Source organism: Peromyscus eremicus, chromosome 9, assembly GCF_949786415.1.
Source record: "Peromyscus eremicus chromosome 9, PerEre_H2_v1, whole genome shotgun sequence".
Classification (NCBI taxonomy): domain Eukaryota; kingdom Metazoa; phylum Chordata; class Mammalia; order Rodentia; family Cricetidae; genus Peromyscus; species Peromyscus eremicus.
Genome location: NC_081425.1, coordinates 64,180,599 through 64,205,975, shown reverse-complemented (window position 1 = coordinate 64,205,975; position 25,377 = coordinate 64,180,599). Strand labels below are relative to the sequence as shown.

The window sequence follows — 25,377 nt, the reverse complement described above, 5'->3', positions numbered from 1 at the left end:
CAGGGGCAGGGTCTTACTGTGTAGCATTGACTAGAACTTGCTATGGAGACCATATTCTTTAAAATAAGAGAAATAAATAAAACTAGTTCAGTTTTGTTTTGCTTTACTAATTAAACTCTTTTTTAAACTTTGTTTCATTTTTTTTTTATTTCTTTTTAAGACAGGGTTTCTCTGTGTAGCTCTGGCTGTCCTGGAACTCACTCTGTAGACCAGGGTGGCCTCAAACTCACAGAGATCCACCTGCCTCTGCCTCCCGAGTGCTGGGATTAAAGGCGTGCGCCACTACGCCTGACAACTTTGTTCACCTTTAACTCTTGTAGATTACATCTTTCAAACAATGTAACTTAGCCACAAAATCACACACATAATCACTAAAAGAGTATCTTAATTGTGACTGCAGAGTGTGCCTGCCCTTTCCTGCACCTCGCCTCTTCCTCTCCACGCCAGGACTTAACTCTAGAGCAGTGGTTCTCCACCTTCCTAATGCCGTGACCCTTTAATACAGCTCCTCATGTTGTGGTGATGCCCAACCATAAGATTATTTCGTTGCTACTTCATAACTGTAATTTTGCTACTGTTCCGAAGTGTAATGTAAATATCTGATATGTGACCCCTACGAAAGGGGTCACGATCCCAGGTTGAGAACCGCTGCTCTGAAGCATGTACTGTATCTTGTTTCTACTCAATAAACTCACTAACTCTGACTTGTGGACACTAAAGCCCATTTCTGTGGAAGTGCTTATGTAGGCACCTTCTCAGGACAGTGGGCAGTGCTGGGCTGCATCTCCCAGCTGATGCTGCTGAGGGACCATGGCCCTTAAGCTCACACTATCACTGAGCAGAAATTTTATTTAGCTTTTTGTTTGTTTTTATTTTGTTTTGCTTTTTGAGACTAGGCCTCACTATGTAGTTCCATCTGTCCTGAAACTCTGTAGACCAGACTTTCAGACTCAGAGATCACCTGCCTCTGCTTCCTGAGTGCTGGGATTAAGGAGTGCACCACCATGCCCAACATGCATAAAGTTTAAAATCATACATTTTTAAGGATTTTATTTTATACCAGTGGGTTTTTGTGTACATGTATACCACATACATGACTATAAATGGCTGTGAGCCAGCATGTAGATATTGGGGATCAAACCTGGGTCCTCTGCAAGAGCAACATGTGATCCAAACCAACGAACCATCCTCTCTCCAGTCCCCCAAATTACAATGCTTCGTAAAATACAAAGGTATTTCCTGGAAATAACTGTGCTCTGTCACTTGGTGCTGTACACAGCTGTTAAGTAACAAGTGACCTTGGAAAGTACCTGGACCCTGGGATAGCCAGGTCTGACTTTAATTCTAGTTTTCTATACTATGAAACACATGACCCTGGGCAGCTACCTAACTTCTCCAATCTCAGCTGTCACTCTGATAACTGCAGTCACAACAACCCTCTGTACAAAACTATGGTTACCTACATTCCCGTATAAACACCTTGGGATCTTGGGGCTTCACTGACTTGGGGAGGTAATACACTTCCCAAGTTCACCAGTACATAGAAAAGCACTCCCCTGTAGGAGAGCAATTTTCACATGCTAACCAATCCAGAGCCCAGACTCCAAGCCTGCCATTCAGGTACCACCCCCACAAGGAAGCAGCATGACTCTAGTCATCCCAGAATCCACTGGGATGATTCAAACTGGTTAATCCTAAAGCAGTGTATCCTGTTTTAGACCCCCGCAGCTCTTGACCTCACTGAGCCTTCCTTACACTGTGTCTGTTTTCTCTGGGGCCTCTGAGTAATTCTCAGTCATAATGGGCTCTAGCTCTGTGGCCTCCCCAGACCTGGATAACAAAACACACACTCTTTAAACATTTTTCCAGGTGTTAAAAAGAGTAAATGTGGACTTATTTTTATACCACAATTATCTCCTCCTCCAAACCACAATTTAAAAGAGAAAATGAAGACAGTAACAGTGTCAGAAGACAATGGGTGACCATTTCTACCACCGTATACCAGACACCAGACAGTAGACAGAGAAATGAAAAAGAGCTGGTTAAAAAACAGAAAACGTCGACAACAACCAAACCCGTTTAGAAGATACAAACTAGACGGGAAGGAAAGTCTGCAGCCAGAGTCATGGAAAGACGGCACAAGGCCAGTGCCCTGAAGACAAGCATACTGGCCTGGGCACTGCGGCTGCCTTTCCACGTGGAAACTTTGCTGTCCTGTGTGGCCGAGGCTGGGCTCTCCAGACAAATCTGTCTCAGTCAACGGAGGACTGGACCATGGCTGCACAGTGGCTCCGGGTAGGAGAAACTGTGCATTTCAGTGCTGCCTAAATTGTGAACTTGGCTTTTGTAGCTGGTGATTTCTGTCTTTCATTGAAGAAAGGCTCATCGATAGATACCAAGGTCATGAATAAAGATCAGTATCTTTTATCAGAAAAAGTGGACATGGAATAAACCAGGGCGCTCATAAAGACGTGGTAACGGTTAGTAAAGAGTCTCGCACATGCAGAGTGAAGCGAGGGACCGTGTTTTTAGTCAATGGGCACTGCATGTAAGAAAGCAGAGTAGAAAAGGCATCAGGAGACAGACATGGTTACGACAGGAATGGTTTGACACATACAGTGACATCGTAAAAGGCTGAGGCAGGAGGACTGCCATGAGCTTAGGCTACACAGTGAGTCCTAGACTAGACTGGTTAATTCAAGACCCTGTCTCAAACACAGGCGAATAGACAGACATCTGGGTGCTTTTTATATACCAGGTTTACATTAATTTAATCTATCAATTCTGTGCAGTATGACTGCAAAGTTCACAAATGAAAGAGCAATCTAAGCCAACGTCACTTTGGTTATTTTACCATTCAGCAGACATTTACTAAATACTTACTAAATTGTATTTAGTAAATACATGAAGGCAAGACATTTTGTACTTACAAAATGTCTTGCCTTCATGGAGTTTAAATTATAGCAAATATATAAGCAAAGCCCATGCCCTTTCCCTTGGGATCCCTGCGATTCTAGATCTAGGTAAAATGATAGGATGAACAAGGACCCGGAGATGACATCACTATTCTAGCTTGGCAACCAATGGACTGCTGTAGACTTTGTTCTCATTACAGCAGATAAGCAATGAAAAACAATGGAAAGGGAACGGGAAGCAGACGTGAAACATGTCCACTTCTATGATGGCTCAGTGATAATTATCAACTGAGGCCTGGGTATTAGGTTCAGCAATGTGACAATCAAGACTGAGCCTACATTTAATGGGACACACGACACTGGAGGGGAAGACTAGAGAAGAAGAATATCCAGACAGTTAAAGACTTTAATGAAGGGAAAGTTTCAACACATTTTAAAGTTATTTCTAAATTATATCAACAGAACATGCACATAAAAAAATCAAACACTGTGAAAACGTTATAATGAAAAACAGCAGTTCTCCACAGCACTTCTAAGATGGAGTTCTTTCCATGTTTTGGGTAGTTATTTTCCCCTCAAGTATATACACTTCCACATTAAAAAGGTTTCAACTTGATTATGTGTTCTGAACAGATGAGCATCTGTTATGGTAGCCAACATCCCCAGGAAAATGGGAGCAAGCATGTCTCCCTGACGGCTCTCACATCCAGCAGTGAGAAGCCAGGACACCCTAGAAGGTCATTTCCCCTTAGACACCCACCACATACTATATGCACTGACATGAGCTCTGTTCTTCACACGTACTACAGCTCAGAGATCACTCAGTCATCTGTCACACTGAGCTGCTCGTTTCTACACGACTTCCTCTCAGGTAAATCATACTTTGGTCCCTTGTTGATAAAAACATTTGACTATTTTTAACTATTTGTTGTTTTTTAAAAAATCTGACAAGATGGGGGCTGGAGAGACACCTCAACTGTGAAGAGGACTGGTTGCTCTTCCAGAGGACTCAGGTTCAATGCCCAGCACCCACCCACATGTCATGTCGGCTCACAATCTTCTGTAACTCTAGTTCCCAGGGATCTGACACCATCTTCTGGTCTCCGCAGGAACCAGGCACACTAGAGTACATGGTAAAACATCCATATTCATAAAATAAAAATAAATCTTTTTTTTTTTAATTCTCAAAGAGTGTATGCAGACAGGAAGCAAGTGCTTGTCTGGGCCTAAGACGTCACTCTGACCGCAAAGCGCAGCGAGTCTCACTCATCAAGGCAAGTGGAGCACTAACTCTTCAGGGCAGCTCTTCTAATAGTGTGCCTGTCATTAGAGCCTGTGTACTGCACGCTGACTTACAGTACACATGCAACCTATATGGAGGAAAGTGTAGTCCTGTCTGAGCCATTATAAAGCTAATCAGATCTACTTAAAGCTTGAAGAAATTCTTTTCAAGTACACATCTTTAAACATCTTTTATATGTGTTTAAGACAGAAAAAAGACTTACCGTCCAAAATTTTATAAAATACTCTAAAACTGTTGCAGCCACAAAAAGGCAATATAGTAGGGAATATAACAAGAACAGCATGAAGAATTTGTAATTAGTAAATCCCACACAGTTATTCACCCTAGAAGAATACAGAAAGTAACACTGTAAAATAAGACATACCACAATATACAGAAACAGAAAACAAAATAGGGTCTCAGGACTGGTGGGAGAGGGGTGTAGGGAGTGTCTCATGAAACAGCTCAGCTCTGTAAGATGTGAAAATCCTGGTGCTGGACCAAAATGGGAATTCAGCAAACATTACTGAGCTTACAGAGATGGTTAAGATAGTAAATTAATGTGTGACTTGGAGTCAAAAGAGGGGAAAAAGAGAGAGAGCTTATATCATCATTACTTGGAAATAGGTCCAGTGAGAAGTAGAAAACAAACAGTATCTTAACTATGGATGTTTTTAATTAATGTTATATAGATTTTTGCAACTCTAATGTTAATTTTTAACATACCACCATCCGGAGATTTATGAGAAAATATTTTTAAAGGAAAAAATAAAAATGTCCATATCTACACATATATGTGTGTGTGTGTGTGTGTGTGTGTGTGTGTGTGTGTGTGTGTGTATGTATGTATGTATGTATTAGTAATTTAATTGAGCTAAAAAATAGGAATATTAGAGCAAGGTATATGGTTTTAGTCATAGAGAGCACATGCTTAGAATGTATAGGGACCCTGGATTTAAACACCACCACCAATAGAAAAAAAAAGGATTACTAAAGAAAATAATTCTCAATTTCCTGCTTCTAACATCCAAGCCCCACCCCCTTGACTTAAGCAATCTCTACTAGTTTTCATACATACCACGGACAGTGATGATCCATCTTAAGAACACATCTAGGAAGCAAGCATAAGAAAATTCATATAGAAAAATCCTGACTCTAATTTCTCATTGTTTTACTGAACTTAAATTATCCTCTAAAAACTCAACCTTTGAGAACAACTGAGAAACAACAGGTAACTTCTGCTACTTCCTTGAGCACCTTCCCAGGTCAACAGTCACAGCTCTTACACTATGACCTCAGTTCATCACACCTAGCTCACTGCACCATACCAAATGGCATCTTATTACTCAGGTCGGGGAACTCTTGGTCCATTAGAAGGCCCAGCTTAGACATCAGCTAAGGAGATAAACAGACAACCTCTAGTACCGTGAGCATGTGCAGATCTAGAGTATCAGTCCTTAGAAGTGCACACACCACACACTACCACATGGCTTGAGATGGCTGCTTTCCTCCATTCTTTCACATCGAGCTTCCCCATGGTGACCACTACCAACTTTACCATAAGAACACCAAAACCAAACCAAGCCCTCCTCCCTCTAGAGTCCTATTTTATACATGGAGAAAGTGAGACTACACATCTCACAAGTAAAGGTGAGAAACCCAACACCCAGAAACTTACAGCTTGTCTAAGAGGCTTGGATTAGTCAAGAGTTTTAAACTAACAATCTGTCCTTTACCATCCCAGCTTCCCACATGAAAACAAGGATTAAAACGGAACAGATGACAACTGAAAACAATTATAGAATTTAATTCACTGACTTTTCTTGGTTTTAATATCAATATCGATAATAAAAACAAGAAAATATCATTATAGTCTCTTTATATTGGTTTTTCGAGACAAGGTTTCTCTGTGCAGCACTGCCTGTCCTGGAACTCACTCTGTAGACCAGGCTGGCCTCGAACTCAGAGATCCATGCAAATGCTGGGATTAAGGGCATGTGCCACCACACCTGTCTAAAACGCTTATTTAAAATTAAAATTCTACTCAATGAGCAGAGAAAAGGTTATCAAAGTCTTCTTCTAGCATATTCTAGCTTACGTAAGTATTTATATTAGTTCTATATCCACAGCAAATAATAGGAAAGGATGAAATGGTTTTGCTACATATGAAGAAGCATGTAAAATATTCCTCTGTTGCCAAATTCCAGGGTAGGGTTAAAGGAAAACAATCTGAGTAACGCTCACCTGTCACACGCAGAGCAGTGATGAGCCCGGTCAGGTTTAATCAACTGACACTTATCACAATATCGGATAGCTAGAAAGAAGGAGAAGACGACACTCAAAGGTGTGGAAGCTTCACTGATCTATTAAGCTTGACTTTTGGAATGTCCTCTGGAAACTGACAGTGATTCATTTAAAAATACCAAAATGCACCAAAGAGTGTCTCAAATAAAATGTCAAGAAAAAAGAGGCCTCATAATGTAGTGTCCCAGAAGTTTCCAAACTAAATAAAGCAGATCCCAAGTAAGTGCCTTGCAGAATGCCAAACACCAAGACGAACAGCAGAACTAGGCAGAACTCAGGCCCACTGAATCACAAACCCAGGGCTTGGCTGACTGTAGCATAATGCCTGTAACAGGTTATCACAATTCTTCAAGACATTCACCTTCTGTTTGCAGCCATCCCCACTCTAGACCAAGGACAATTCACATCTGGATCAACAAAAACATCCTTCCAACTAAAATTCTAGTGCATGCTTCGCTATTGCCTAGTTCACATTCAGTTGCTCAAAAGATACTGATCACCTACTATGTGCCAGGTAATCTCAACAAAATCCCTACTTTGGGAACCTTACATACTCTATGCTCTAGGGACTAAGAGAATCGATAAGATAAACAGTACATTAGACAGTGACAGTGGACAGTAAGGAGAGTGGGAGGAGTCGAACTTACAAACATCTGGGAAAGCAGAGCTAGAGGATAAGGGAGCTCAGACGGCAGAGTGCAGAGCCCTAGGTTTGGAGGCCACCACTGCATGTACAAGACGCAGTGGTGCGAGCCTATAGCCCCAGCACCTGGGAGGCTTGAGGCAGAAGGATCAGGAGTTCAAGGTCATTACCAACTACACTCTGGCAGTTTGAGGCCAATCTGGGATACATGAGATTTGAGAGACAAACAAACAAACAAATAAAAAACCCCACTACCTTGGAAAACAAAGACTTTAGTTAGAAGGAATAGACTCAGTGATAGAAAATTGCTTGGCTTGTTTGAACAGTAACAAATACCAGGACTGGAAAGATAGCTCAGTGGTTATAAACATTTGTACTTGCTCTTTCAGAGAGGATCACTTCCCAGCACTCACGGCAAGTGGCTCACAACCATCTATAACTCCAGCTCCAGACCTCTGGCTTCCCCAGTACACATATCTACATGCAGACACACACACACACCCTACACCGAGTTAAAAATAAATCTTTAAAAAGTAACAAATATGAATGCTCATTACAGCTATTTTAAATAGCAAAACACCAGAATAATCTCTTTTTTGTGAATGAATGCTTTGCATGAATGTATGTTCTGTGCAATTTGTTCATGCCTGGTAGCCTTGAAGTCCAGAAGAGGGCATCAGGTCCCTAAGAACTCGAATTATAGACAGTTGTGAGCTGCCATGTGGGTGCTAGGAAGTCCTGGGTCCTCTGGAAGAGCAGCTAGTGCTCTTAACTACTGAGCCAAGTCCCTAGGAATAATTTTATACATGAAAGGGCTAAATACTTCACGGTATGTCCGTATAGTGCACTATTCTGCAGAACAAGGATTTCCCACACGAAACACATATTCCGTCAAGGAAAAGACAGCAAGCTGAAGCTGGCACCACTAATGCAACACTACGTGGGAAGCAAGCTCAGGATCAGAAAGAAGCCAGCCACCTCATGTCCCCTGCCTCTCCATCCTCCCTCCACTCTGCCTGTGACAGCTGTGACATATGTAGGAACAGGGATGGGAATGAAATCAAACAGGCCCTACAAGAAAATGGGTTGGAGTTGGATGTGGTGTTGCAAGAACTTAACTCATCACTTGGAAGGCAGAGGCAGGTGGATTACTGTGAGTTCAAGGCTAGCATGATCTACACTTCGAGTTCTAGGGCTACATATTGAAATCCTGTCTAAAAGAGGGATGAAGGGAGAGAGGAAGAAAGAAAACTGCAGTTAACAAATGAGCAGATAAAGCTAAAAAAGGAGTTGCAATCAAAGGAAACTTCAGTTTCTTGTATAGAGAACCAGAAAAGGACAGTGCCGAAGACAGAAATAGAGCAGAGTGGGACGGGGTGTTCCTCCATTTGTTCAATGAACACTTGGGAGTTCCTACTATGATAAATACTGCCCATTTCTAGAAGTAAAAGTGAACACAGGTTGTCGTCTGCTTCCATGACAATAGACTTTAAATGGAAATCTGTTTCCTTTTTTTTTTTTTAAGTTTTTCGAGACAGGGTTTCTCTGTGTAGTTTTGGTGCCTGTCCTGGATCTCGCTCTCTAGACCAGGCTGGCCTCGAACTCACAGAGATCCGCCTGGTTCTGCCTCCTGAGTGCTGGGATTAAAGGCGTGCACCACCACCACCCAGCTTGTTTTTATCTTTTCAGTCTGAGATCTGTACAATGTACCTCATAAATTACACAATAGTCTCATTTATTTTTAAAAAAAGTATACCAAAACACCTTTACCTAATGTCTTAAAAGTTTTTAACAACGTAACTTCAAAACCCAGACAGAGAAAAGTAACTCCTTCCCAAGAAGTCCACACCCACTCCTGTGTGCACAGTAGTCTTTCTCCTAAGCCTGAACCCTCTCTAGTACTAGTGTGTATCTATAGCAAAAAACTTTTAAGGAGACTTTTTATTTTTAATTATGTGTATGTGTGTGTTTACATGAGTATGTGCATGGGGGCAGAGGTGCCTGTGGTGGCTGGGAGAGGGCATTGGTTTCCCCTGGAGCCACATGATGTGGAGACTGGGAACCAAACTCAGGGCCTCCACAGGAGCAGAAAGAACGCTTAACCTATCGCTCACTCATTTCTAAAGCCCCATAAAACTTTTTGTTAGTAAACATCCACTCTGCTTCATATGGACTCATCCTGAAACTCTGTGATGTAAGTCACAGATACCGGCTTGACCTTAAAGCCTCTGAAAGAACTTTGGAGAGTGCACTGCTGGCAGCATCAGGCCCTGGCTTCTGTTGCTACTGACGTAACTCAACTGTTTAAGTGACTTGCACAGCACTAGTAAAGAAAACAGGAGGGTTTAATCTACATTAGATGGTGTTTGTTTTGATTTTTTTGTTGTTCTTGTTGTTCTTGTTTTGTTTGAGAGAGGGTTTCTCTGTGTAGCCTTGACTGTCCTGGAACTCACTTTGTAGACCAGGCTGGTCTTGAACACAGAGATCCACCTGCCTGCCTCTGCCTCCTGAGTGCTGGGGTTAACAGTCTGTGCCTCCACACCCAGCTTATAATCGTGTACTTTAATATGCTAATTCGATCTCTTATCATGTGCTGTCTGTGTGTGGTGTGGTATATGTACAGTGTACACTCATGCAGAGACCAGTCTGTCTTCCATTGCCTTGACACAGGATCTACTGAGCAGGAAGCTGGCTGTTTTGGCTCGTGCTCTCAGGAAGTGCCTGTCCCCACCCTGCAGGGTTACAGACACTCACTGCAACACTGGGATTTTTACATAGATGTTAGGGAGTCAAACTCAGGTCTCATGCTAGCACAGCAATCATCTTACCCCCTGAGCCATCTCTCCAACCCACTGTCCTGTTTTAATCTTTAAAATCCCAATACCGCCCCATAATATTGCAGATAATTAAAACCTTATTATTATTATTAAAAGACAGAGTCTCATTATGTAACTGTGGTTAGCCTAGAACTCACTATGTAAGACCAGTCAAGATTTATACGCAGCCCCAAAAGTAAGCTCCCTTTATGTGTGCTCTGTCACTGAGAAGCCCACTGGGTTCTGAAATTAAGAGTACTTGGATTCAAATTCTGTTTTCTTCACATACAGCCTTATGTGATCACAGTAATTCAACCTGTGTCACTAGGGATTCAATTTGACAAACTACTGCCATCCTGAGTCATAGTACAGGAACTCTGAGTCATCACGGTTGGCTTTTCCTGCAGTCTGCTACCATGCTATAAATGGACTAATCATGTGGATCTTTATAATTGCATTCAAACGCCTGGACTGTACCTGACTCCATCCGAGCCCTGCAGAGGCCACAGCAGGGGGATCTAATCCAAGGCCAGTCTGAGCCACACATCTTAGGCTACGTCACCTTAGTCAATTTGGTGTTGCTACTGCGTAGGCCCATGCTTCCTTCAGAAAGTCCCTCAATAACCCCCAACCTGTGCTCTGATTTCTCTGCTGCTTTTCACTGGTCTCACAGCACCTTGGGCTAGTTCTCACTATTGGGACAAGATTATCCTAGGATACAGTATCTACCCCATGGGTTACTGTGAGTTTAAGTGAGTTTTTATGTGTAGAACTCAAACCATTAAGCTGCTATTATTTATAATTAAGACAATTTCCTATAGTAATGTGACCAGCTCAGCACCTCTGACTCCTCTCTATCAAAGAGGTAAATAAACCCAAAGACAGGAAGCTGCTGTCTCAGTTGACCCTTAGGAAGAGCAGAGTCTCAGAGGAAACAGGCAGGTTGGAACCAGGCAAATGAACTGTCCTAGTTAGGGTTGCTATTGCTGTGGTGAAACACCATGACCAAAAGTAAGTTGGGGAGGGAAGAGTTTATTTGGCTTACACTTCCACATCCAGTCTTAGCACTGAAGAAAGCCAGGACAGGAACTCAAACAGGGCAGGAACCTGGAGGCAGGAGCTAATGCAGAGGCCATGGAGGAGTGTTCCTTACTGGCTTGCTCAGCCTGTTTTCTTATAGAACCCAGGACTACCAGCCCAAGGTTGGCCCCACCCACAATGGGGTGGGCCCTCACCCATCAACCACTAATTAAGAAAACACTCAACAGGCTGGCCCACAGCCCCATCTTATGGAGACGTTTTCTCAACTGAAGCTCCCTCCTCTCTGATGATCCTAGCTTGTGCCATGTTGACGTAAGATGAGCCAGCACACAGTTCATAGTTCATGGCCTCACAAAGTCTTATTTTGGTCAATTTCTTCCCCGCTGTCTTTACTTCTTCCCATTTTTCATACATTCTTGACTTCTTTTTATTATTATTCAGGACACAGAATAGCTAAATTCAAACCAGAATTTTCAGATGATAGTGTATTAGGAACAATACCTGAAAGCTTTAGTCTAGAAGGCTAATTGTGAGGTGAAAACAGGCAACAAGACAAAGTAAACCCAGATTCACATTAGAGCGAACCCCTCTGAGAACCCGAATTAACACAGGTGACTATCCATTTACATCTGAAACACCACACGAGATACACTGAGCAGGAAGCCGTGTGCCTGGTGGGCCATTCAATGACTAGTCCAGCCAAGCAGATCTACCCTGACAGAGACACACCTTTAAACCCCTCTGCCAAGTCCACCCACCTCGCTTACCTTTGGAAGCTGATGTGGTGTAGACAGGCAGGTCTCTGGCGGCTCTTCTCAACATGTCCACCCACCTGGCTTACCTTTGGAAGCTGATGTGGTGTAGACAGGCAGGTCTCTGGCGGCTCTTCTCAACATGTCTTGCTGTCTCTCTTGGCTGAACTCTTTCTCATAACGTTCTTTCTCAGAGTTCGACAAGTAGAACTAGAGAGAGAGAGAGAGAGAGCAACTACGCAATTATAATCCTCCTCAGCCAGTGTGCCGAGAAAAAGTCTTATCTAAAAGAGGGGGAGGAACTCCAAATACTCTGCTTCATGGAAACAAAACTTGTTTCCAACTTATATACATGTATATACATTCCAACAAAACGGCACAGATTAAAAGTGTTAAGCTGGGCAGTGGTACAACAAGCCTTTAATCCCAGCCCTCAGGAGGCAGAGGCAGGGTGATCTCTGTGAGTTCAAGGCCAGCCTGGTCTATAGAGTGAGATCCAGGACAGCTGGGGCTATACAGAGAAACCCTGTCTTGGAAAAAAAAATAAAAGTGTTAGTACTTCCTATTAATGACAGGAAAGGGCAGAAATTCCATTATTTTTACACCTTTGCCTTTTACAGATAAAATTAAAATCCTTAATAAAAAATAGTTTAACACATCTTTTCATTCAGTAAAAAAATACTGGGGACTGGGGAATATGGCTTAGTGGTAGAATGACTGCCTAGTGACACCAAGTATTTTTTCTTTTTTTGTAAGTTACTATCAACTAGGTATGGTGGCTCATGTCCGTAATCCTAGTACTTGGAAGGCAGCCTTAAAGGGCTGTCATGAGTGAATTCCTGGGCTACAGAGTATCTCATCTGACAGAAGAAAATTATATAATGATATAGATAAAGTTAAAATAATCCAAGTGTTTTTCTTCTTCACTTACATATGTTTATGTATATGGTGGTATATATATGTGCTCATGGTGTGTATATGCACATATGTACTAATGCTGTGTACATGTGTGTGTGCGTGTGTGTAGAGGCCAGTGATCAGTGTTATGTGTTTTCTTCAATTTCTATTTTCTGAGCCAAAGTCTCTCTCTTTTTTGGGGGGGGCGGGGAACGGGACAGGACAGAGTTTCTCTGTGTAACTCACTTTGTAGACCAGGCTGCCAGGCTAGCCTCTGCCTGCAAGTGCTGGGATTAAAGGCATGAGCCACCACCATCTTCTCCCCAGACCCCCTTTCCTCCACTCTTTTTTTTTTTTTTTTGAGACAGGGTTTCTCTGTGTAGCTTTGGAGCCCTGGCTGTCCCGGAACTCTCTCTGTAGACCAGGCTGGCTTCGAACTCAGAGATCTGCCTGCCTCTGCCTCCCAAGTGCTGGGAATAAAGGCGTGTGCCACCACCGCCCTGCTCTCTCCACTCTGTCTTTTCACCTGTTCCCCCCAATGCTCCCTGGGCTTAGAGGTAGTGATTCAGACGCCCCATTTAGGGCTGAGCACTAGCAAATCATTTCTTCTCAGGGCTTCTCAGTTGTGTCTCTGCCGGAAATGCTGCCATCCTCTACAAAAAGAAGCTTCTCTAACCAGAGTTAAATTCTAGAGAAATTTTTAATTTTACAAGGATAGACAAAGGTTGATATGCTCCGGTGATAGTGAGATCCCTGGCAAGGAGTCCCAGGTTTTGTTTTTCTAAATGCCTCAATGAGATCAAAAAGTCATTTGCTCACACTTTTCGTTGTTTTAAATTTTATTTTTTTCTTTTAATTACATGTAGGTATATGCCTGCATGTGGGTATATGCATGTTAGTGTAGATGTTAGCAGAGGCCAGAGGTACTGAATCCCCTGGAGCTGGAATTATAGGCTTTTGGGCCACCATCTGTCATGGGTGCTGGGAATTGAACCCGGGTCCTCTGGAGAGCAGCCCCATGCTCTTACCTGCTGAGCTCTCTCTCTAGCCCCATCATTTTTCATTTTTAAAAAGCTAACCAACTGTGCTGTTCTCTCCAGAATTACCAGGGTTCATCACCTCACCTATAATCTCTTTTCCTCAACGAGATACTCCTTTCAGAGGTGTTTCTGGCTTTACGTTGTTTTTTTATTGGGGGGGCAGGGGCTCAAGAGTAGTTTTTCATATAATGTATCATATTCTTTCCCTTCCAAACTCCTAGATCCTCCTTACCTCCCTACTAACTTTATGTTCTTCCTTTCTCTCTTAAAACAAACAAATAAACAAAAAACCAAAGCCAAAAATCAAAACGACCAAAAATACCAAACCAAAGCAACAACAAAATACACAAAAAACATCATGGAGTCCTCTAGTTTATTTCTTTTTTGTTTGTTTTTTTTTTGAGACAGGGTTTCTCTGTGTAGTTCTGGAGCCTGTCCTGGAACTTGCTCCGTAGACCATGCTGGTCTCTGCCTCCCAAGTGCTGGCATTAAAGGCGTGTGCCACCAACACCCGACTTAGTTTATTTCTTTTGAGACAGGGTTGTGCTATGCAGCTCAGGCTGGCCTGGAACCAGCTATGTAGTCCAGGCTGGCCTTGAATGTACAATCCTCTTTTCTCCACATTCCCAGTGCTGGAATTATGGGCCACTAAGGCCAGCTGGGTTCATTTTAGAAACATTTTTCTACCAAGTACCAATTCAGCTGCTCTTCTTTCTATGTTCTCCCAGGGCCTCCCATCTTCCAGGTGTCTCTGCACAGCAATAGAAACTCTTAAGATAAGGGATAGGGTCTCACTGCGTCCAAGGCTGGCTTTGAATTTGCGATCTTTCTACTGAAAGCTACATTATTAGGAGTGTACCATACCCAGCTTAGAGAAGTGGCTTAATCACCTTGCTATTCTAAATTTCAGTGAAGGAAGAATTCATCTGTGTCAAGGCAAGAGAGACACCAGGTGCAAAACCTACTGCATTTAAATGTTTACCTGTACTATTTTCCAAATGCATCCTCAAGCAGAGACATGCAGTCATACCAAGATGAACCCTGAATAACTGTTTTCCATAGTCACATCTGATTTAGATATAGCATATTTTTTTCATGGCTGAGAAAATATGATAGAAGAGTTTCTAAAAACCAATCCTAATTCCCTAACTCAATTCTGACCCTCAACTTTTTACTCCAGTGTTTTAAAAAAATCCAGCATGCCAGAAAAGTGTTAGCACAATTAAACATTTACTACACTGTCAGTAAACTATGCTGAGAACAAGCCAATGACTCACATTCACATTACCAAGGGATTTTACAAATGGAAACAACAAATGTATCATGCAAGGTTTTAACATAGGCAACACAGGAAATATCATTCTGTAATCAGTTAAAACATTTGACAATTTGACAACATAAAATTTACCTCTTTGGAGGGGCTAGCGGGAGATGTGAATATTGTCATCCAATAGGACCATACAAACATAACAAAGAACAGATGGAAAGCCACAAGGTAAACAACGGTCTTTCCTGGTAAATAAAAACAAACAATATTTCATTGAGTCCAGGTAGAAACAAGAAAATGTACTACATTACAACAGTATGGTCACAAGACCTGATTTAATAAAAACTTTCATTTAAATACATAAACTCCTTTATCTATATGATACAGCAGTAGGAGACATTAAAAAATATTCTATTCTTGTATTTCAGGATGTAAAGTTATAAAATAAACTTTATTTATAAACCCTAAGTTCATGAATAAGGCTACATTTGGCGAGACTTGATTGCATTCATTGCTGAGGATCTGAGCTGAAAACACGTTTGAACACGTTTGCGCATTGGGTTTGGTTTCCTTCCTTCCTTTCTTGAGACAGTGTCTCTCTACACAGCCCAGGCTGTCCTGGCACTCACTGTGTAGCCCAGGCTGGCCTCCAACTCTACCTTCTGAGTGCTGGGGTTAAAAGTGTGTGCCATCACTCCCGACTGGGTTTGAATTTTTGTTCTGTTTGTTTTTTGAGGGTTTCTCTGTGTGGCAGCCCTGGCTGTCCTGGAATTTACTTTGTAGACCAGGCTGACCTTGAGCTCACAGAGATTCACCTGCCTCTGCCTCCAAAATGCTGGTATTAAAGTCATGCACCACCACTGCTGGCCTGAATTTTTGAAAGAGAGTTTTTGACAGGCTGGCCTTGAACTTACTATGTAGTCCAAGATGGCCTGGAACTCATGACTCTCCTGCTTCTGCTTCCCTCGTGCTAGGATGGTTAGAGAACTCGTGTAACAACGTGCACCCACAGCTGGCCACTCACTGTAACTTATAGTTTTCCTTAAATGTTAATTCTCAAGGACTTAAAAATTACTTAAAAGGACGCATCACTATGAACATTAAGTCAAGGGGAATTGGAAACAGAAAGTAAAAAAAGTTTTTACTATCACCAAAAATACTGAGTAAAATTGAGTAACTCAATTACTGTCTGGGTTAGAGCATTCTGAAATTTATCCTCTTGTTCAACACAGGCTAACAAGAAAAAGCTAGCCACTGTCAATTTCTACCATAGTCTTTTCCAAGTAGATTAGTGTCACATTTGACATCTGGGACTCCAACTATCACCTCACCGATGTAACGTTGAGCCTTTTGTTGTGTTCTGTAGTTTTTCTATTTGAAACAAGTAGGGTTAGGAGGGTTTTTGTTGTTGTTGTTTGTTTTGTTTTGTTTTTGTAGTTTTTCGAGACAGGGTTTCTCCGTGTAGTTTTGGTGCCTGTCCTGGAGCTCGCTCTGTAGACCAAGCTGGCCTCGAACTCACCGAGATCCGCCTGGCTCTGCCTGAGTGCTGGAATTAAAGGCGTGCGCCACCACCGCCCAGCACTAAACTCCCGTTTTTTTTTGGGTTTTTTTTTTTTTTTTTGGTGTGAAATGTTCCACATATACACTCTGAAGATAACAAGTTAGAACTCTACTCATTTCTAAAGTCAGATTAAATGTCATCTCCTCCTCAAAAGTTCTCTCCATTCTCAGAACTTCATTTCTAAAGTTCCTCACTTCTGTCACGGGCAATTGTTCTCCTCCACTTTCTCAGTCAGCATTTATTAGTCAGTTCTATTTCCCTGCCAGCATCAGAACTCAAAATGAAACCCTAATCACAACTTCCTTCTGTATCTAAGCACTCTTTCCAGTTCCACTAATATGTCGTCCACACTAAAAATGCCAGCTTCTCAGCGAGCTGCATTTCTCTGTTGTCTGTCCCCTCCAGGCCAAATGTCCTGGTCTATCCTGTAGACTCAGAAAACACTAATTCGTCGGTTTTCCTTTGGAAACACATTTGGGAGCTTAGCTCCCTTCTCTGACATCAGCTCTGAGGCTGTTCAATGACTGGCAAGTGGTACCATATAGGGTCTTGTGTGTGTGTGTGTGTGTGTGTGTTTATGTGCACGCCTGCCTTAGTTGCCTACTACTGAGCTGCCCTTCTGTACTCTCTCCCTCTTTTTTTTTTTTTTTTTTTTTTTTTTCTGAGACAGGGTTTCTCTGTGTAGCCTTGGCTGTCCTGGAACTCCCTCTGTAGACCAGGCTGGCCTCAAGCTCAGAGATCCACCTGCTTCTGCCTCCCAAGTGCTGGCATTAAAGGTGTGTGCCACCACTAGAGGCAATAGGGTCTTGATATATAGCTTGGGTTGGCCCTAAACTTACTGTGTAGACAAGGCTGGCCTGAAACTCATAATGCTCTTGGTCTCAGCCTCTCAAGTGCTGAGATTATGTGCCACCACACCCAGCTTATATGATGTTAAGAGGCAGACTTCTAGTCACGTATATAAAAGTGGGCTGGCAAGACGGCTCAGCAGGTGAAGGCACTTTAAACTGAGTTCGGCCCACAGAGGAGGAGAGCACCAACTCCAAAGTTGTCTTCTTCCGGTGATCTACTCATGTGCGTGTGCTCGTGTGTACACACATCCAATGTGAACAAATAAATATATAAAGTAAAAATATCTGCAAACAAATTAAAGCTCTAAGAAAAATCTAAATCTATAAATCAAAGTCTGTGTTCAAAAATCACCTGTGACTCAACGTTTCATAAAACTTCAAGATAGCCTTTAACAAGAGGAAAAAAGAAAATATTCTTTAAGACATGGTTTAAAAAAAAACCTCAAGACATACATAGTAGTACAAAAGAGAACTTTGAAAATATAATGTCAAGGCTGAGCAGATGGTATATGCCCGTGACACCGGTGTTTGGAGGCTGAGCATGTTTTATATATATCTGTAACTTCACCATTTGAAGACAAAGGCTGGGGAATCTGAAGTTTAAGATACAAAGCAAGTCCTGGCAAGCTGGAATTACATGAAAGACTCTGCCTCAAAATGAACAAAACGAAATCTTCAGAAATTCCCTGCATTTTGTGTCTATACTTTCAACATACGTAAAATAATTCTGCACTGAAGAAAGACAGGACTACCAACACTGAATCCGTTTCTTCTGTTACTGAAAATTAGACTTAAGGGCAACTTTAAATAATCAGGCATGATTATCTCCAGGAATAAGTCTAAATATTAAGCCAGGAGTGGTGGCACATGCCTTCAGTACCAGGACTTGGGAGGCAGAAGCAGGTGGATATCTGTGAGTCTGAGGTCAGCCTGGTCTACAAGGTGAGTCCAGGACAGCCAGAACTACATAGAGAAACCTCGTCTTGAAAAAACAAAAATAAGAGAAAATTAAAAATATTAATAACTGTTAATTGTTCGATTGTTTCAACTGTTTTAGAATCCTCTGGGATTCAGTATGTTAAAATCTAATTTTAGTTTTGAAGTTTTACTTCAATGGTACTACTAAAGTTTTCTTTAATTCTAATGAAATTCTTAGAAAAGATCTTTTCCCCTAGGCATTGTTTGACTGGTCATTATAAACTCTTATTCCCTTGACCTAATATTACAAATTTAAAGTCTGGTTATTTGATTAAATATCTGTGAGTAATAACGTGCTGTTTTGAACAAATACATGAACAATGGAACCATCCCTAGGATTTAGGCATTATGAAAGCAGATCTCCTCTCACTCCAGTGAAGACTGCTACTAGAATTGAAATAGACAGAGCTCTGAAAAACACACTCGGCAGCAATCACAAATTTACACAGAGTAGTCCTGGGAGCCTTACAAAAAACATGGCGAAGTTAATCATTTAAGATACTGTGTGCCTGGGAAGAAACCCAGCATTCTCTCCTTTTAGTTACTTAAAGTTAAAGATACACATTTTCTTTTAGGAAAACAAAAAACACATGCACTCACCACTAAATAAAAAGTACATGGTTACAAGAGACTCTACTTAAAATGAAACTAAAAGACTCTTACCTGTTTCTCCTTTTCCAGAAATAGTAACTAGAAGAAAAAATATGAATAAATATACTTTACACATGAATTTTATTTCAAGTTGAATATTTACCTTATTTCATTTTCATAAAACTTCAAAAACATTCTTTATCATTAACAATACAACTACTTAAAATTTTTAGACCTCTTTAAACTTCAAGTGTGTTGATGGAGCTCTTTAGTGCTTTCCTTAATCCCACAGCAAGGAAAGGACTGTTCTTTCATTAGAATACAGTACACCTTAACAACCTCCTTCTGAAAACTATACTCAAAAAATTCTTCTGGGCCTGGGAGATGGCTCCATGTGCTGTGGGATGTCTTTCTGTATGCTGTGAATATGTGCTGCTCTCACTGGTTGATAGGCTAATGGTGAGGCAGAATAAGGTTAGGCGGGACATTCAAACTGAGGATGGAGATAAACAAGCATCGATTGAGTTGGGGCAGAAGCTGCAAGACACCCAAGAAGCAAGATGTGAAAGAACCAGTAAGCCACAGGCCATGTGGCGATACATAAACAGAAATGGGTTAATTTAATTGTAAGAGCTAGCTAGTAATAAGCCTGAACCATTCAAATTAATATAACATTCATAATTAATATAAGCTTCTGTGTGTTAATTTGGGACCAGGTGAAGGGGACAGAAAGGCTCCACCTCCAGTTATACCATGTGCTGGAGGCAAGCATATATAATCCTAATTCTGGGATTAGTTACAGGCAGATCCCTGGCTGGCCAACCAACCCAGCCCAATCAGTGACATTCGGGATGGGGTGTAAGAGGAGACATCTGGACAAGGCTGGATGAAAAGAGAGAACATAATACAAACCAAGGTGGATAGTTCCTGAGGAAGACGTCCAAGACTGACCTCTGGCCTATACACATATTCCTATTTCCTTTTAACTGACACACAGTAAGCATACATTATTTAGGGGAAGAGTGTAATAATTCATGTATACATGTAAAGCTCTCAAATTGGGGTAGTCAACACAGAAAAGGTACTTCCTCTTCCATCTTTTTCCATTCTGTACTATTTTTAAAGTTTTTATTAGCCTGGTGTGGTGGCACACATCTTTAATCCCCAAACTCAGGAGGCAAAGGCAGGTGGATATCTGTGAGTTCAAGGCCAGCCTGGTCTATAAAGTGAGTTCCAGGAAAGCCAGAACTACACAGAGAAACCCTGTCTTTTAAAAATAAAACTAAAATGAAATAAATATTAGTAACTGTTAACTGTTCAATTGTTTTAGAATCCTCTGTATGTTAAAAATCCTTGTATGTTAAAATCTAATTTTATTTTTAAAGTTTTATTTCAATGGTATTACTAAAACTAAAGTTTTCTTTAATTCTAATGAAATTCTTAGAAAAGATCTTTCCCCCTAGGCATTGTTTGACTGGTCATTATAAACTCTTTTATTCCCTTGACCTAATATTACAAATTTAAAGTCTGGTTATTTGATTAAATATATGTGAGTAATAACGTGCTGTTTTGAACAAATACATGAACAATGGAACCATCCCTAGGATTTAGGGATTATGAAAGCAGATCTCCCCTCAGTCCAGTGAAGACTGCTATTGGGGAATATTATTTTAAGGTGTGTTACTTTTGTTTATATTGCATTTGTTTAACTCTGTGAAGCTGTGTTACTGTAATATTAAAACACCTGATGGTTTAATAAAGAGCTGAATGGCCAATGGCAAGGCAGGAGAAAGGATAGGTGGAGCTGGCAGGCAAAGAGAATATATAGGAAAAATCTGGGAGGAAAAAGCAGTAGCCAGAGAAGGAGGAGGACTCCAGGGGCCAGCCACTCAGCTACACAGCCAGCTACGGACTAAGAGTAAGATTTACAGAAGTAAGAGAATGGGAAAAGCCCAGAGGCAAAAGGTAGACAGGAGAATTTAAGCTAAGGAAAGCTAGCAAGCAACAAGCCAAGCTAAGGCCAGGCATTTATAATTAAGGATAAGCCTCTGTATGTAATTTATTTGAGAGCTGGATGGTGGCTACCCCTCAAGAACAAAAACAACTAACAAACAATTCCCATAGGGCCTGAGAAAGCTTGAAAAGTAAAAAAGAAAAAGAAAAAGGACATAGCTTCTTTAAGAGGTGCTGCTGTTCAGCCAGCAGGCAGTGGCTAAATGAAAATGGCAAGCTAAGTGAAAAACGCCTACAGGCAGGTCAGGTCCCAGCCCCCATAGCTAGGAAGGTATAACGCAGTCTTTGGTCACCTACCTCCAGACCAGGACATGCGTTTTAGGCTTGGCTTTCATGACCCCAGAATCAGGTAGAGCCAGCCGAGAGCCACACTCGGAGGATCCAGGTGTACCTTAGCAGTCTAAAGTTTGCTCGGGTGGTCAAAAAAGACTAGAGATATACAGTAAAAGTAAAAGAGATCCAGACAGAAAAACCTCTAAACAGGTTACAGTACGTTTAACAATGTACGTAAGCTTAAGAAAAGGAAAAGAAGCCATAGTGGTGGCACACACCTTTAATCCCAGCACTCAGGAGGCAGAGCCAGGCGGATCTCTGTGAGTTCCAGGCCAGCCTGGTCTACAGAGCAAGATCCAGGACAGGCACCAAACTACACAGAGAAACCCTGTCTCGAAAAACCAAAAAAAAAAAAAAAAAGTCAAAAATTTATTTGTCAAATGGAAATTAAAAATGCTTTGGAGTTTTGTTTCCACAGGAGGTGAGAGGCTGTGATTCAGCAATAATATGGATCAGGTGTGATCAGGTGAGACCTCCTGAAACTTGACAGGTGATATCTATCAGGAAAGGTTATTGCTGGTCTTCCCAGGACTTGGTCATCATCTCAAAATTTTCTCTCTGGGACGCTAAAGATACTTCATCCACAGCAGGAAGCAATATGGAAAAAACTAAGCCCACATTCCCAAGAGCTGGGAGGTATATGATGGTTATATAATGGGCTATGGATGTTTGTTATCATTTAGGAAAAAATAGTATATTAATACAAATTTAAAATTACTTTTATTATACTGTATATATGGTTCTATTCTTATTTAAGGAATTTTTATATATTAGCAACAATTTAAGGTTATTTTTGTTACAACATATTGTATATATGTTTCTACTCTTGTTTAAGAATATATGAAATTTGTTTAAAAAATTATAAGGTAAAATTCTAATTTTTGAAAGCTGTTATTAGAAACTATATAGAAAAATCAGGAAAATAGGTTAATGGTTAATCATTTATAACAGTCAAATTTGTAGATATGGTAGGTATGCTTTCCAGATCATATAGAGATATATTTTATATAGAAAGACGATCTTCAAACCTTTCAAAGACCTACAGAATATTGTATTTAAAATGTTTTGTTAACAAAGTTTTTCATGATAAAGAGACACGTCTGTTCCTGACAGCACCAATTTATTTCAGAGAAGATGATGGACACTGAAGAAACTCCTTATGGAGTTTGCTTTCATTGTGGCAAAGTAAGCCACCAGGCAAAGAACCTACTCTTGTCTTTGACTCTTGACAATGTGCTGCAGATTAGACATCCAGGACACACAGGAAAATGAATTGTTGAACTCTGCCAAACAAGGCAGGATAGTTCTTCAAAATTCCTGCTTCACTGAAATGTCTGCCAGATACTGTGGGCCTGTAGGCTGAAAACGGATGCCTCAACATTGCAGAGGAACTTTGGGTGACTGTCTAGGCAGTTAGATGTCTCTGTTGTTAGATAATATTACATCCTTCTGAGTCTTTGATGGAGTTGAAGACTAGATAGTTGTAGTTGCAATTTTCCTTAGCTATGATAGAAAGTGAATTATATATAAACCTTTGGAGTCACTAAGATGGATGAATGGTAGAATGCTTTCTCTGAATTTGCTGAATGTAAATGGACACAATATTGTAAACAACCTTACTTGTTGTTAACTGTTTTGTTGTATATAGTTTTACTACATTAAAATTAAACCTTTCTTTTTATTTAGACGAAAGAGGGAAATGTTGAGAAATGTTATTTTATGGTGTGTTACTTTTGTTTATGTTACATATATTTAACTCTGTGAAGTTGTGTTACTGTGCCTGTCAAAAACGCCTGATGGTCTAATAAAGAACTGAACAGCCAATAGTGAGGCAGGAGAAAGGATAGGTAGGGTTGGCAGGCAGAGAGAATATATAGAAGGAGAAATCTGGGAGGAGGAAAGAAGTAGCCAGAAGGAAGAGGACTCCAGGGGCCAGCCACCCAGCTACACATCCAGCCACAGAATAAGAGTAAGATTTACAGAAACAAGAAACGGGAAAAGCCCAGTGGCAAAAGATAGACAGGATAATTTAAGGAAAGTTGACAAGTAACAAGCCAAGTTAAGGCCGGGCATTTATAATTAAGGATAAGCCTCCATATAAGATTTATTTGGGAGCTGGGTGGTGGGTTCCCCAAAAGAACAAAAACAACCAAAACAACAACTGCTATTAGAACTGAAATAGAGCTCTGAAAAACACACAAGGCAGCAATGCACAAATTTACACAGAGTAGTCCTGGAAGCCTTACAAAACATGGCGAAGTTAATCATTTAAGATACTGTGTGCCTGGGAAGAAACCCAGCATTCTCTCCTTTTAGTTACTTAAAGTTAAAGATACACATTTTCTTTTAGGAAAACAAAAAACACATGCACTCACCACTAAATAAAAAGTACATGGTTACAAGTGACTCTACTTCAAGTGAGACTAAGAGACTCTTACCGTTTTCTCCTTTTCCAGAAATAGTAACTAGAAGAAAAAATATGAGTAAATATACTTTATACATGAATTTTATTTCATTTTCATAAAACTTCAAAAACATTCTTTATCATTAACAATACAACTACTTAAAATTTTTAGATCTCTTTAAACTTCAAGTGTGTTGATGGAGCTCTTTAGTGCTTTCCTTAATCCCACAGCAAGGAAAGGACTGTTCTTTCATTAGAATACAGTACACCTTAACAACCTCCTTCTGAAAACTATACTCAAAAAATTCTTCTGGGCCTGGGAGATGGCTCAGTCTGTAAAGTTCTGGCTGCGAAAACACAGGGCCATGTGCCTGTCCCTAGCCCCCACACAGATCCCTTAGAACTGGAGTTACAGATTGTTGTGAGCTGCAATATGGGTCCTGGGAAATGAACCCAGGTCCTCTGCAAGAGCAAGCCCACTGAGTTCTCTCTTCAGGCCCCATCTTCTATTACCCCTTTGAGTACACTGGAGGCATTGTACAATGCCTGAAAACGTGGGAATGATCCAAAAGCGTTTAGGTCGAGTTGAGTCCAAGTCTGTTTCCAAGCCGTCACTGCTCCAGTCCTCCTACCTCTTTCCTTGCCTCCCTCAAATGCAACACTTAAGGCACCTGCCCAGATCAGTTAACACACTCACCACCAGCAAATCTGACGGCTGAAAACTCTTCAGCAACTGTGTCACTTCCAGAATAAAGCCCAGGCCTTCAGGGTAGCCAGCACTAAAGGCCTACCATAATCCAGTCCTCTGTCTTGCTCATGCTTCTGGTCTAACTACTCTGAACAAATGTGTTACAGAACACAACTTCACAAGTCCTATGTTCCTTCCTATCCACCTTTCAGAGCTCAGTGTGAACGCTCCTTCCTCCCTAAAGCCTTCCTGAGCCCCACTTCCAGAATAAAAACCACACTTTTGTTACTGCTATTCACTCCCACATCTCATTCTCTCATGATCCTCCTCTTCTCCTATAGCATCTCTCATCTATTCCATATTTTAAGACTCAAAGAATAATATATACATCAGCAGGACTTAAGTAAAAATCAAATCTGAACTAAAATCTCTAGATAAAACAGGACTAGCCGAACAGTGGTGGTACACACCTTTAATCCCAGCACTTGGGAGGCAGAGGCATGCAGATCTCAGTGAGTTCAAGGCCAGCCTGGTCTTCAAAGCTACACAGAGAAACCCTGTCTTGGGGGTGGGGGGGAAATGGGACTATATGAATACTTTCTTAACAAACCAAAAATAAATTTACTTTACTCATCCACCAGCATAACACTAAAGAAATAGTCCAATTAACATCAGATTTAAGACAAATTTTTGATCATTACTTTTCTTTTAAATACACTTTACAGAAGCATAAGGTTTCTCAACCCATCTGAGATGTTTAGGTAAGGCCCAAACATCTCAGCCCCCTGGCCTCATCATCTCCCTTAGCTACATTAAAAAGATTATGTCCTGGATATACCATCACTTGTATGAAAATTCCTGAGTACTGTACCTGCCACACCAATTAAAAAATCAGATAAAAGTTTAAAAATTGAGGGCTGGTGAGGTGGCTCCACAGGTGAAGAGGCTTGCCTCCAAGCCTGGCTCTGCACAGTGAAAGAACCAACTCCTTCCAGATGTGT

General features: G+C 41.1%; 1 protein-coding gene across 3 annotated transcripts in view; it reads right to left on the bottom strand.

Annotated features, from left to right (window-relative positions):
* Zdhhc20 (zinc finger DHHC-type palmitoyltransferase 20) overlaps positions 1-25,377 on the bottom strand; it is a 64,074-nt gene that overhangs the window by 20,689 nt on the left and 18,008 nt on the right. For all 3 annotated transcript variants that reach the window (XM_059273554.1, XM_059273555.1, XM_059273556.1), the window contains exons 2-8: positions 23,723-23,749; positions 19,011-19,037; positions 15,099-15,202; positions 11,843-11,963; positions 6,442-6,511; positions 5,276-5,308; positions 4,421-4,541 (exon numbers count right to left, since the gene is read on the bottom strand). In XM_059273554.1, the coding sequence (XP_059129537.1) occupies positions 4,421-4,541; positions 5,276-5,308; positions 6,442-6,511; positions 11,843-11,963; positions 15,099-15,202; positions 19,011-19,037; positions 23,723-23,749 (503 nt within the window). The remainder of the gene's footprint in view (positions 1-4,420; positions 4,542-5,275; positions 5,309-6,441; positions 6,512-11,842; positions 11,964-15,098; positions 15,203-19,010; positions 19,038-23,722; positions 23,750-25,377) is intronic.